At 40.0% G+C, this 14,301-nt stretch overlaps 1 protein-coding gene across 1 annotated transcript in view; it reads left to right on the top strand.

Moving 5' to 3' along the window:
• The window catches only part of PLCB3 (phospholipase C beta 3), a 144,221-nt gene extending 131,519 nt beyond the window's left edge, over positions 1-12,702 (top strand). The window contains exons 26-35 of the mRNA XM_018564933.1: positions 1,891-1,926; positions 3,721-3,925; positions 5,770-5,902; positions 6,005-6,081; positions 6,780-6,869; positions 7,024-7,081; positions 7,508-7,594; positions 8,173-8,387; positions 12,173-12,248; positions 12,664-12,702. Of these exons, the coding sequence (XP_018420435.1) occupies positions 1,891-1,926; positions 3,721-3,925; positions 5,770-5,902; positions 6,005-6,081; positions 6,780-6,869; positions 7,024-7,081; positions 7,508-7,594; positions 8,173-8,387; positions 12,173-12,248; positions 12,664-12,702 (1,016 nt within the window). The remainder of the gene's footprint in view (positions 1-1,890; positions 1,927-3,720; positions 3,926-5,769; positions 5,903-6,004; positions 6,082-6,779; positions 6,870-7,023; positions 7,082-7,507; positions 7,595-8,172; positions 8,388-12,172; positions 12,249-12,663) is intronic.
• The last annotated feature ends 1,599 nt before the right edge of the window (positions 12,703-14,301 follow it).

The following is a 14,301-nucleotide window of genomic DNA, read 5'->3' as shown; positions in this document are numbered from 1 at the left end:
TATTAACAAAAATGTACCTTATGTATCACTCGGCCATAGATCCTCAATTCATCTCTGAATTCATGCCGATGCTGTCCTTCCTTCTGGAGGGTGGCTACCATTGGTCCCCATGGTCCTAGTGTGTGTTGTAAAGTAGCTACCACTCCAAGCTCGCTCCTGTGATGCACTACAATCTCAATACAAGTTAGTAAACTAAATGTGAAATTGTAGTCCATCACAGAGGTGAGCTTGGAGTGGTGTCTACTTTACAACACACACCAAAGTAGCCACCCTCCAGAAAGAAGGACAGTGTCCGCACCAACTCAGAGATGATTTAAGGATCTACAGCTAAATGATAGACAAATAATGATACATAAATAAGATTGTTAATAGTTAAGGTGCATGAATGCATTTTTAAGATTTATCTCCTGAGTTTAGTGTCACTTTAAACTGCAGTCTGCAACAGTATTCTTAGTTGCAATATTGCTACAATAGTAACTCAGTAAGTCACAATATGTGAATGAATTGATGACGCCGACTGTTTAAAGAAATACAGAGGATGTGAAAGGATTGATAAATTCCCCCTTTGTGTCCTCTAGTAATCATTTTGCTATACACTTTCAAACAAGGTCTTTGAGGATTTATAGTAGGATCAAGGACATATGGGCTTTCTTATATGTCTAATGTCAAGCAGCTTAAAATGCATCTATGTGAACTCTATAATATAAACCCTGCAGCTCCCAGGGCCTGAATACATGTTTGGATTGGCAGCATTGTGGAAGGGCATGATTGGCCCACAGTACATAACTTCCACAGTCTGATTTCTGCTGTGAAGGAGATTGTAGGATGAGTTATGATCCATTTTAGCCAATTGTTTTAGCAGTATAAGGTGGTGTTTTCTACTAGTAACTGTGTGCCCATTCCCCTGAATTGGTCATTTGGAATGGTGGCATTCAATTACTTTTCAACTTAGGTTTTCAAGATATTGGCATAGCAGTTAAAGTCGAGGCGCTCTGGCCATCCATGTTGCAATTTGATTTTGAAATCTTCTGCGTTTTGATGAGATTTTACAGCGACAGAAAGGGGTCACATACCTGCTATCGCTTCTATAAAACCTGTAGGAGGTTGTATGAAATATAAATTGGGGAAAAAATTTGCTGGACCAAAGTAAATTTCAAAGCTGGGTACAAATGTTACAGTCTCATCTACAATCTACTTTAGATTTACAAACAACTGTAAAGTACAACAAAAATCTAATGGTTTGTAAAGAGAGAGATCCTCATAGTTGTTGGTGAATCTAAAGGAACTTACACAGTGATTGTAACATGTGGCCATTCATGTGGTAGCCTAAAGGTGCCCATACACTTCACAATTAGCGTTTAATTTATCTTGTCCCGTCATCGCACCCTGGTTCAATTTTTGCTCAAATAGACCATCATGCACAGACCAATGTAGATTTCGTCAATCGACAGAACAGATTTTCGTTTGCACATGTGCAGTGTTCAAGTTGTGATTTTTGTTTTTCCGGATGAAAACGCCAATAATCGATCGATTTTCATACAATTTGAAAGAAGTTTTCTAGTCTTCCCGATAGACGAAATTCGGCCAGTTGTACAGTAATTGTGATCGTTGACTTCCCAACAACTGGGCGATTATCGTACGAAAAAATGATTAATTGGTTAATCAAAAACTGAATGTTCAGCAAACCAAAGAGAAGTATCCTGTCTCTTTAACAGCAGCCTTCACTAGAAACACCCAAATCATAGGAGGTGGGGGGGTGGCTGTCTACGTTTGATGGTTAGGTGTATATAAAGATTTGTCCATATAGTGTATATATCTTTCATGCATATTCCTGACCCTTCTATGATGAATCTGTATTCATGCATTCTTTTTAACCCCTGTCTTCTACAGTTCACCGGGATGACCTCATAGCAAGTGTACTAACAGGTAACTGCATATGAAAGGACGTTACAATCTTTATTTTAACTGGAAAGAAAAGTTATCAGCTTGTATGTCAACCACTTATCAGCATAGCAGAGTTGTAATATCAAAGAGGAAAGAGTTAAAACGTGGCATTTCACAGAGGGGGCTGTTCATTGATTCACAGCCCACAGCTCATTATATCGTACGTTTTTTTAATCCCTTTACAACCATCGCAAGACTAAAGTCTTGCGATGGTTGTAGAGTGTATGGCCACCTTTAGGGAGAACATTTTCAGCCTTCAGCTCATTAATCTCTAAGGGAGAGCAGAATACAGTTTTGAATGATCAAATTTCTGCTTCATAATAAATCAAAATTCTGATTTCAAAGAAAAATTTGGAGCTTGCATGCCAGTAAGTCCTATCCAGACCAGCAGTTTCAAATTTTAAGGATGATCTATATAAAATGTTTACTCTTTCCAGTAGTTCATAGAGGAGTTCAGTGACTTGTTTCCGCCCTCAGCTTATTACCTTCTATGGGGGTGCACAATACACTTGAGTCCCAAGCGCCAATTTAAAATGGCATGAGGCCGTGGCTGTATGTGTCAGTGCCAGCACTAAGCCCAGGTGCCGAGATGATCAGCTCCTGGGCTTCAGATTCCTCTACAGATCGCTCTACAGAAGTTAATATAAACACAATGAAGGGAATTTATCAAAACTGGAGCAGACAAAATCTGGAGCAGCTGTGCATGCCAACCAATGGGCTTCTCTATTTCATTTTAAAATCTTAACTGAAGAGAGAAGCTGATTGGTTGCCATGGGAAACTGCTCCAGTTTCTGTCTGCACCAGTTTTGATAAATTCCCCCCACAGTTTACATATTTCTAGCAAACTTTTGCATAAAAACATGGATTCTTGGTTTTCATATGTGTCATGTTCAAGCTGACCAACTGTTTCAAAGTGATCTCTGGCCAGTCCCTACTTTACTGTGTGAAAAGCCAAATACTCCCTTGCTTAAAGCATGCTTTATTAGACATATGGTGCCAATATTGGACAGACAGACAGACAGACAGTTGGTGGAGAGCTACAGACCCAAGTCTGGTCACAGTCCTGCACTGTCCAATATATAGAAATGAAAAGATGTCTTTGCTTAATTTCAAATATAACAATAACATGAGGTGCTACAGAGAGGATTAATTCAGAATCATTACTACAAGAATTCTATGAGTATCAATGCTATGGAAGCACATTCCATATCAACTAACTCAGCTGGGGTGATTTTAGCTGAGAATTTTAAGAGCTGAGAATTTTAACAGACTCCTGCATAGCCTTCTTCATTAAGTAAAGGTTGGACTGGATTAGGTAACAGTCTGGCGACACAATGACCACAGCAAGATGACATTTAGGAGGGACAGTTGAACAGGGAGGTAAGGAAACCTGCTCCCAATATTGTTCTCCCTCTCCAGTATAAGTTGCATTGACTCACTACTCCTACCCATAACTTCAAAAAGGATGCTCCAAGCAGTCATATTTGCGTGTGGGGCTGTGGAAGCAGTGTCAATTGTTGCCCAGGAAAGACAGAAAAAAACACAATCACTGGTAATCACATTTCAAGATGGCTACTACTAGTGCTATTTGCATAATGGTACCTAAAGGATTTCGGTCCCATCTCATCACCGCCTTGTTTGTTTGAATAAAAGGAGAATAAATGTTAAAAAGATTCATTTTTACGTAGGGGCTGCAGGAGCAAGCTTGCTACCGTTACAGATATAAAGGAATTGTGACCTAGGTTTATGGATTTGCATTCTTTTTAACAATATTAGATGTACAAGCACCATCCCTGGAGGAGCTCAAGTTACAGAAAAGCTTTGTGAAGTTACTTTGTCGACAGTACCGAGAATTACGCCACATGCACCGCAAGCACCTGCGCAAAGTGTCCTCCCTGTCCAAGGAGCAGAACAGCCGATTCATACAGCTGCAGAGCATACGAAAGAAGAGATTCGGAAAAAGTCTAAAAGGCGGACCAGAGTAAGTATTGCCAGCCGAACTTTTACCGGACCACTGATGTTTTGTCAAGCTGAAATGATATCAGTTTGGAGTCTTAGATCAGTGCCGTGACAGGATCGAGAAGTGAGCGAACGCCGGTATGTGTTCACTCACCTCCCGATCTACTGAGCCGACCTGTGACAGTCTCAGTGTCACAGGTCGTCTAGAACTATGAGGTGAGTGAAAAGCACTAACCTCATAGTTCTCCTTTAAAGGAGAACCCTGGGCATATGAAATCTTATCCCTTGCAGTGTGGTTACCCCAACACTGCAAAGGGTTAAGTGCTCGTTTTCATCTAGGGAGCTAAAATAACAAAGATATACTCACTGGAAATGTGGACCTGGGTGGCTGCTAGACCAGTCCCTGCAGCCTCTTTTCCCCTGTAGTCTCTGTCTGGTGATGGAATGTGCCTTGGTGTCCTCGCGTCCAATGCACTGTATTGGACTTGATGACTCACGGGTTCTTAGACTGCCAGAGTGGAGGGTGAGCAAGACTGCAGGAACTGGTCTAGCCAAGTTTTAGGTGAGTATATCTTTGTTATTTTAGCTCCCTAGAGAAAACGAGCATTTAACCCTTGCATTGTAGGGTACCCCTACTGGAAGGGTTAATATTACATATGCCCAGAGTTCGGCTGTAATAATCGCAGGTAATGTAACTGGAGCAAAGGTGACATTTGTATTTTATTTCATTTTAAAATGTATGTGTGTATATATATTTATATTTTTATATATATATATAAAACATAGTTTTATTCAAGCCAGATACTACTTTCAGCACCGAATTTCCAGCACTGCAGTTTAGAGCTGCCCCTCTCATACATTGAAGGGATCCTGCTGTTTACCCTCCATTTCCTCTTCCCTGTTGACTCGCAAAACTTCTTGGATCCCGTTCACAGAATACAATGCGTTTTGTGAATGGATAAGTGGAGATCAGGTTTTTTAACTGCCCTTCTTCTCCCTTTGTCCATTCACAGAACGCCATATTCTGTGAATGCAGCAGCCATCCAGACCTAGGACATTCATCATTAGAGGTAACTTTTTTTGTGCACAGCAGAAAAAAGTTTTTTGGTAATTCTCCTTGAAGTTCTGCTCTAAGCAATCATACCAAATTCTGACCCTGCTATATGCATGCTTCTGCATATTTTTAGGTATGCAGCTTTGGTGATCCCATGTTTTTTATAGCCTTATGTTCTTGCCCTTAGCGGATAGGAGATGTGTCTAGCCTTGTCTTCTACCATAGGCCATCATCTACATCTACAGTCAACAAATATTCAGGGATGTACTGCTGCACCATACAGTTGCAAATTACCTTTCATCAGTTGAAAACTTGCTGTCAGCATGAAAGTCTGCCCATTCTCCCCTCTAATTTTCACCCAAAGAACTGACACTGTATACTATTTTGCACCATTATTTGTGAATTCTGCATGATGTTGTGTGTGAGCATGTACTGAGATGTACTTGATTACATTTACTTAGAATACATATGCTTTTTATTGTAATGTTTTGTTAAACAATTGAACCTTTTTACTCTGTCTGCATTCTTCATAGAATGAGTTGCCATCACATGATTTTCTGTTTGGCTAATAGTGTTAATGAGTTGGTGTATCTAATTAAGTGCCACTTAGTGCATAAGTGTGTATGATTAGCATGTCTCCAGCTTAATATAGTGTGTTAGTGATATAACACTAGTTTAAAATAAAGACACCATTTAGAACTGAAAAGGGTGTCTGCAAATGTCTTATTTCATGTATGTCTAAATATTAGATCTGCCCCCTTCCCGTCAATATCTGTTCTGCATTAATGTGTATTGTGGTGTCTTGGCTGCAGTTTGCACTCAGAGCAGGAAGAGCAGCAGAAGAAGTTGATGGACCTACAGGGAGAGCAGCAGAGGCGCCTTCTAGAAATGAGGGAACTTCAGCATGAGCAAGAACGCAAAATCAAACATATCCACTTGCAGCAGGTATTGGGAGCATCTCTGAACCCTGAGTGGGAGAACAATGCTCTCCCCTGAACACAATATGTATATCAGAAACTTACTGACTGGTATCAAACTTTCTTTCAGGCTGTTCAGAAGCTGCTGGATGTGGCTCAGTCGTGCAATACTGCTCAGCTAAAAAAATTAAAAGAAACCAATGAAAAGTGAGTGATATCAACAAACCTCAGAAAAAAATATGTATACAGGTGAAACTCGAATAATTAGAATATTGTGCAAAAGTAATTGCAGTAAGTGCTGCAAAAGGGGCCCAAACCAAGTACTGAGTACATATGCATGCTTGTACTTTTCAGAGGTCCGATATTGTTCTATGTACAATCCTTGTTTTATTGATTGCATGTAATAATCTACTTTTTTGAGGTTGTGGATTTGGGGTTCTTGGGGTTTTCATGAGCTGTAAGCCATAATCATCACAATTATGACAAATCACGGCCTGAATTATCTTGCTTTGCATGTAATGAGTCTATCTCATATATTAGTTTCACCTTTTAAGTTGCATTAGTGAAATAAATGAACTTTGCACGATATTCTAATTATTTGAGTTTCACCTGTATAATACATATGTATATTAAACCTAAAATTGGAACCCAGTGCAGCAATGGGTACTGGGAAATTATTATTGGAAAGAGAGGTAATTGGATGATGCTAATTCTGTAAATTGTGTAGTATAATGTATACTGGGAGTCCTCTGTGTCCAGTGGGAAATACATTGAGATTCCATTGGCATCCAGTGGGAAGTATGTAGACATTTCCTGATCGTTACAAATCGTTCCTGTCTGGTGTTTGCAACATTTTCAGTGGTATAACCTGCAGAATTATTGGATCATTTAACATTACCCTGCAGGGAGAAGAAAGAATTACAAAAGATCCTGGACAGAAAGAGACATAATAGCATCACGGAAGCCAAGTCACGAGACCGGCACAAGAAGGATGGGTCAGTGATTGATACCCAAATGTATTATTATCTTTATTAAATGCTTCTTCTGCTTTATTTCTTTACTATGTCTTTTATATGTTTTAAAGCTTGTCTTTTTGTTTGTGTTTTTTGACTCACCATCCTGTTATTAACCATTTATTTATTTTTGCAGAGAGCTCACTGAGATCAACAGACGTCACATCAATGAGTCGGTGAACTTTCTGCGCAGTGTGAGTAACCTTAGTAATATGGAAGATAGTACAGATATGTATTTTGATGTAAACATCTCCATAGGTTCTATGTGTATAAAAGAGCAACTTTTAGTTGACCTGTAAAAGCAATTGGTGAGATGATCAATCTATTCAAGGAACACTGAAACAGTGCTACAGTAAGATGGTCCACTCAGTTTGCTTTTCTTCTGTGTTGTCTACAAGGGCTACTTCACCCTTGATCTGTCTCATAGGACATCTCATTGACTCAACAGTATGTCTTCAGAGTCCTTTCCTAGCCTCCTGAATGACCTCTGAAATTGATGGGGATGTTGAAGAGAGTTGGCAAAATAGCACTGGCCAGTGCCCTGGGCAGAGACCAGATGTATTTATATAGGGGGTGGTGCCATTGCATTGCTTGAGTCCTCATTAATTCTCTCTCAACAGTTAGAAGAAGCACAAAAGAGGCGTCAGGAAAAGCTACTGGCGGCTCATCAGGACACAATACAGAGGATAAAAGATGAAGAGCCTAAGGTAAGCATTGATTTCAGTCTTCTTAGCTATATATTGCAGGCATAGGAAATTGTTGTCTCAGAAGATGGCATGTATCTGTACAATTGTTACACTGACGGCTGTGTACTACAACTCTCCTCTGTTCATCATTCTCTGAGTTACTTACCTGGAACCAGTATGCAGATCAGTGACTGTGAAAGTATTAAAAGCAGACACTGCTAGGGAGTTAGCCTTCTCAGTAGGAGATAAGCAATTGTAGTCAATGCACTTTCCTCATGACAGTTGTTCTATAAGCTGTCACCTCAGTTTATATTGCCTCTTCACAGGAGGAAGCGTTATCTAAGCCAAGTTATAAATCACAAAGGGCAAAGTAAATCTGTTGAATACCAGTATTTGTAAAGCAGAATCTTCTGACTCTGGTCGGAGTTTTTATTGTACTCGGCTGTTTTTGTAGAATTTGATTACAAAATGTGTAAATAAACTCAGCAGAGAAAGTAATTAAAGTATTACCTTTTGCCACCAGCGCCTCCTCCCACCCTCAATTCCTCATTTTTCTATTCTTATAAATATTTTATTTACCTTCTTTTCATTTCTCTTAGTTGATGGCCCAGTTGGAAGAGGAGTGCCAAGCTGAGTTCCGCCAGTTACCCCAGGAAGTTCGGCGATATCTGCAAGAGGAAGGAGGCAGCTGGGGCGGGGGGAGCTCAGGTCCTCCGTCATCCACACAGAGCACCCCGTCTTCTATCACACGGGGCTGGGGGTCAGAGCTTGGAGATGGGGATAATTTACAGACCCCAGAGGACTCAAGTGATTTGTGGGCCACATTTTTAAAACTAAGAGGACAGAGTTCTTATCTACTTATATTTTTATCTGTAAAATGTACAAAGGCACCTCATATAATCTGGAGACCAAATTACGAGTCAAAGGACCTCACCAAACAACAGGAAACAGGGCATCTACAGGACAGTTTTGTAAAGAATCAAAAGGTCACCTATACATTGTCCATGTCAAAGATTGGGGGCCCCACAGGGAATGGCCTCCTTATGGGAAGAATATACTGTATAGTCACTGATCTTTTATGGTGTGATGCGTGCATGACCCTGAATGACACTGCTTGCGCAACACTATGTATATGTGACATGTCTGTTGTAAGTTGTGTGTGAAAGTGGAGTGTGTGCGCTCGCCTGTCACCGTTTTATCCCATTTTATGTATTTTTTACGCACATTTTATTGCTCCAATAAAATGGTGAGAAACCAGATGTCATATTGTGTGTCTACATTTATTAATGGATATGCAATCTCTTGTTTAATACTGAAGTTATGCTGTTAATTGAAAGTCTTTCTAAAAGTGTTTTTTTTCCATCCTACAATTTCATTCACAGTATTATTGTTTTTACAAATTTGTAACCACTAGGTTGAAACGGTCTATTAATGTTTGCAGCTCAACTCTATTCAGAACAGCTACTTGTTAACTAATCGATTTTGAAAATAATCGTTAGCTGCAGCTCTACTTGATATGTAGATGATAGTATGGTCACATAGAGAAAGTTACTGTAATAAGGGTTATTTTATTCATGGATGAAATAACAAACATTGGTAAGAAAAGCTGGATTTTTTAATTATTCGATGAGTGTTTCCTATGTCTTTTGATTTTCCTATATCTGTACATTTTAATAAGGACAACTGACCTATTGCAGAAGACTGCTTCTACAAAAATATACAATTGTAAATTCCATAGCTACTCTGTTAGTGTTTTTCATAATGGTGAACTACTAAAAAAAAGGTTAAAACAATACAATTTGAGCAAATGTAAAATCTTTTATTATTTTTGTTAGAAATGGTTTTGTATTAGTCAGTTGTATTATTTGTATTATTATTATCAGGCTTATAACTTAGAATTGGCTTCACTTAAATTAATTCCGATTGGTTGCTATATGTTACTGCACTTCTCTCATTTTCTCTGGGCTGTTTTTTTCATGTTTTAATACTTTAATGAAATTCTTTAAAAAGAGAAGTACAATCAGACCTTTTTTGGCTATACTTTATTTTGGGTCACGGGAGTACATTTACAGATGCTTTACCACGCACTATATTGTCAAGATCCACCCCAGCTAGCTTTGCCTCTCTAAAGCCAGCCATGCCCACCCCTCCCTAGCCTGTGGTTCCAGCTAGCACTGAAGAAGCAAAGAGGAGTGGAGGGAGTCCCTGTGGGAGAGGGGGTTGGGCAAAGACTGAAAGGCACCGCTCTCCTTTGGGAGCAAAGCCAGCATGGGACAGGTGTAGTGTCCCACACTGGCTCTAAGTTATCACGGAGAGAATGTTTTACGCTCTCCTTACAGTTCCTTTAAATAAACTTAAGCCAAACCTCCATTCAAGGCTAAGCTACAGGTTTGTGTACCCCCAATCCCCAGCAGCATATATTCACTTTTCCTTTGCTCCCCGACCACTACGTTGAGGAGCCAAAAGTAAACACTGGCGTTAGGCTTTCATTTTAACAGAAAACATTGTTCACACAAGTTTACCAAAAAATAAACACAAAGCTTTGTATCTTAAGTAATATTAGAAAGTACTAAAGTTTTATGAAGTGAAAGCATTCACTTCCTACAGTCTTTGGTACTTGCCCTTGAGCAGTATGACTCTTGATATCGGAGAATTTAAAGGATACAAGAATAATAAAGAAATAAATAAATAGCATTTTATTGCTTTAAAATGAGAAGCCGGAAATTGCAAAATGTAACCAATTAACGTTTTGACCTGCATTACTTGTGATGGCAAAGCCGTCTTTACTTCTCTTCTATGACCGCCTGTCCCCTACATCATGTTCAAAGCGCTATTTTTGTGAGCAGGAGAAGCTCCAATTGCTTCATGGGAACAGTGCTTTCTTCATGCTCAGACATGCCTATCTAAGCTATGAGGAGGAGGCGCCATCTTCACAAGAATGATTGCACATGGAGGTACACTAAAAAAAAATCTAATTTGTTTTGCCAATATGTGATTTTTTAAAGTTGAACCAGGGTTTTGTTATTTGGCTGTTCTTTATGCAAGTAGAATTTAGGTTGGAGAATAGCAATACGTTGTGCATTTTTCTTCTGTTCCCCTTTCACTTTTTATTTAATTATTCTATGTAGAATTTATGGTAACTAATTTTGCTTTGGGTGGTGCTAGTGGTTGGAATTGCTTTTCATATCATCTAAGGGCTCCACCAGTAAGATCTCTGTACTGTTCTGTTCTAGCCTCTGCCTCCAGCCATGGCCATTACAAATTCAAACTGGAGTATCACACGCCTCCTGCTGTAAGCTACGGGACACATAGATAATAACAGCAGCACATGGCAGAGCAAAGCATTAAAGTGTGGGGCCCCAGCAGATAAGAAGGCACTGAGTAATTCAAGCCGATCATTAAAAACACTAGGGGGGCATATTTATAAAGCAGCAAGTCTTCTGGGTACATGTGTTTTAAAATGACAGTGATTGATTTACCACCAGTGAATGTTTGGTGAAAGTCACATTTACTGCTTTATGAATAAGCCCCTAGGCATCTGTACTAGGACAGCATTTTAATATAGAACTTCTGTTTCGTATGTTTTTTCTATTATTTTTTGCTTTTTTTGTTAATCTTTTCTGATCAGCATAAAAAAGAAAATGTTGCCATGGTCCCATTTCTAGGACTGGGCGTAATACCAGTGACCACAAACGGGTCTCCCTATCTTTCCTCTATAAGGAACCTCTATTATGGATCCACAGCACACCTTGAGTTACTAGGGTTTGTTGCTATGGGTTACAGCAGCTCCAATTCCTCTTGTCTAGGGATACATTTATTCGTTTTGCCCATCAGCACTTACCGCCCTTCTGGTGATCAATTGAAGTGAAGTCAAGACTGTAGATATGATGCTTGAAACTTTTATTTGCAGAACTTAAGGGAGAGAGGTAGAGGAGGATTAGGAACATCCAGGCAGATGTAGACTCCATGGCTTTCAGAGAGTGCGGTTACTGTCTCCATGCACTGCAGGTCGAACACCTGACACAGCATTACTTGAGGTAGAAGTTACTGATCCTTGTCTTTAGCAGTAGCAGCCAATTGACCTGCTGCCACCAGGCTCCAGGGTGATTCAATGGCTAGTCCCTAGGCTTTTAGCCCTAGCCAGCTCAAGCAGTCCAGTGCAGCCTCCCCACAGGCTGGGCCTAGGGGAGGAAGAGAGAGCTCATATGGTCCGCCCCAAGTATTTATCTCCTCCCCCAGCATGCACTACTGGCTATCGTTCAGCAGTGATTGGCTGGAGAGGGATATGCACTCATAGCAATCCCATTGGTTGCTCTGTCCTGTGACCAGGGCACACCCTGCAGTACCTCTAGCAGCAGACAGATGGCAATTGATGACATTGTTTCGGGGGAAAACAAAGTGAACCCAGACCACAAATTAGTATCGGGCCACATACAATCCAATAAACACTACATTTAATAGCACCCTTTCCACTAGGGCGCTACATTTATACTATGAAGCAGGGAGGAAGGAGGTGCTTGCTGATCCATCCAGTTCCTTTGTATTCTCAATCGGGTTTTCTGACCTGATCACAATTTCTCTCTGAAATTTCTTTTACAGAAATGTTATTGAAGTTTTACACATAGACAAAATAACCATCAAAGAAAAGACCGTACAGTACAAACCAACAAATGGGGTAAGTCACAATAACACCCCCTGTACCCTATCCACATAGAAGCACCAGTCAAGAGAATCAGTATAAATTCAAAGCAAAGGCGTCCACAGTAAAGCAAATTCCAACACCTGAGTATAAACACTGTTGCGTTTTTAAAGGGCCATTATCAGTACGTTCTGTAAAGAACAGCTGTAGCATAAACCTAAGCCTCTTGTAGAAGTTCCATAACACAAAAAAAGGAGAGGGAGGAGTAAAAAAAAATAAAGGCCAAAGATCAAAGGGAGGGATGACCACTGGGAGAACACTTCCAGAACCTGGGAAATTGCCTCAGAGGTACAACACTCAGAAATTTTGGAAATGTATAGTTAAGAATGGCTGCAAGTTTCCCATTGATCATAGCACGATACCTGTGATCACTTGACTTGTTTGCCTGCAGAATCTTGCAATCACCTGCTTTGTGACTAGGAAGAAGTGACCAGCTAACATGTCTTCATGCTTTCTAAGGCTTTGAGTCTTCCTATGCAACAATGCCTCTCAGGGATTCCATCTTAAACTGCAATGGAGTACAGAGTGGAGCAGGCTATAGACATAGACCCTGAACCTTAGGGCACTCCCACCAAATATGAAACCACAGAAGGAGCAATCCCGGAAGCAGCAAGGAGAAATGGTAAGGTGAAAGGTAGATTCTATCAGGCATTAAGTACTATCACATCAGCACTTTCTAGGAGTTTTCTAAAGCGAACATGTTCAAAGGACTGCTAGCCACACATGCCCAAATCACATCCCAATCCAGTTGTTCAAGACTTCCCCCGATCCTGCTCCCATTTAAGAATACTCCCTAAGATGTAATGGTCAGGAGTGTCTGCATGTCCCTATTGCCCTGAAATCATCACCAAGACGGGCTGATAATTTCCATCCTTACTGAGGAATGTACAAATGAAGATTTGGAAAATGTATTTTTAAAGCACTATGTGGAGAGGGAAGACCATGCAGTTTACCCATATGAACAATAAGCAACGGCCACTTGGGTGTACTTGACTTACAGTAACACACATTGCTATATTGTGGTTCACTTGGCCTACACATTTTTATATAGTCTGCTTAAAGGGAACCTGTAGTAAGGGAGTATGGAGTACCCCACTTATACAAGTTCCCTGGCTGTTATGAGGTTCTTATGGCTTCAGTACTTTTAAAGTCATTGATACGAAACTAATGCAGATTTTGCACAAAAAGGCGCATGCTTGTTTTCTTGGATGTTTTGTTGTGTTGCCACATCAGGGCGCTAAAGGTATGAATGAGCTCTTATTGTTGAAGAGATTCTAACAGCGGATCACTAATTCTGTATATGAGCTGTGCCTGGGGTTGGAGCTATTTGCAGAGGCAGCTATTTGGTGCACCAACCTATATACAGATCCTGGCTGCAGGTCAGATCTGTAAGTAGTGACCTCCCAGTATGCAGAAGATGAGATCTTCTGAGAGACATTTCTGCATTTCCTGGTGGTCCTGGTGCAAGCTAAGATTAGTGGTTGCCATGAAGAGTAAAAATATCTGTAGCTATATTGAATTTATTGTCCATTGGTGTAATATATCTTGGCTCTCTGAAAACCACACCTGTCTCCTCAAACAATATTTCAGAGTGTATATAAATGATGCCATGTAGCCAAAGAGTACACAACTATGGAACATGGAGGGCTACAGATGTTTTGTACCATATGAAAACACTTGTTTACAATGCATGAGCTGAATTGTACATCCTTATATTAGTATTCAGATGATGGAAGTCCTGTCAAATTTGCACAGCATGCCAGTTTAATATTTGGCCATATAGCTTTCAGTTGTTGCCAAAGATCAAAAAAAAATGTGCATTTAATTGACGAGAAGATTGCCAGAAAGGGCGACGCTTACAGTCAGAAAATGTGTTAGTAGATTGTCAAAAGCAGATCAGGTCAATGTCTTCGTCAAAAAACAAAATAATAATAATAATAATAATTCTTATTTAGACATCCAATCGTGTAAGGCTTTGAAGAGGCATTAAGAGAAAATAAGGTACAAAGGGAGATTTATGCTCGCCGTC

Source organism: Nanorana parkeri, unplaced genomic scaffold (assembly GCF_000935625.1).
Source record: "Nanorana parkeri isolate BGI_ZX_2015 unplaced genomic scaffold, ASM93562v1 scaffold25, whole genome shotgun sequence".
NCBI lineage: Eukaryota > Metazoa > Chordata > Amphibia > Anura > Dicroglossidae > Nanorana > Nanorana parkeri.
Note: the sequence above shows the minus strand (reverse complement) of the source record. Positions and strands in the feature narration are given on the sequence as shown.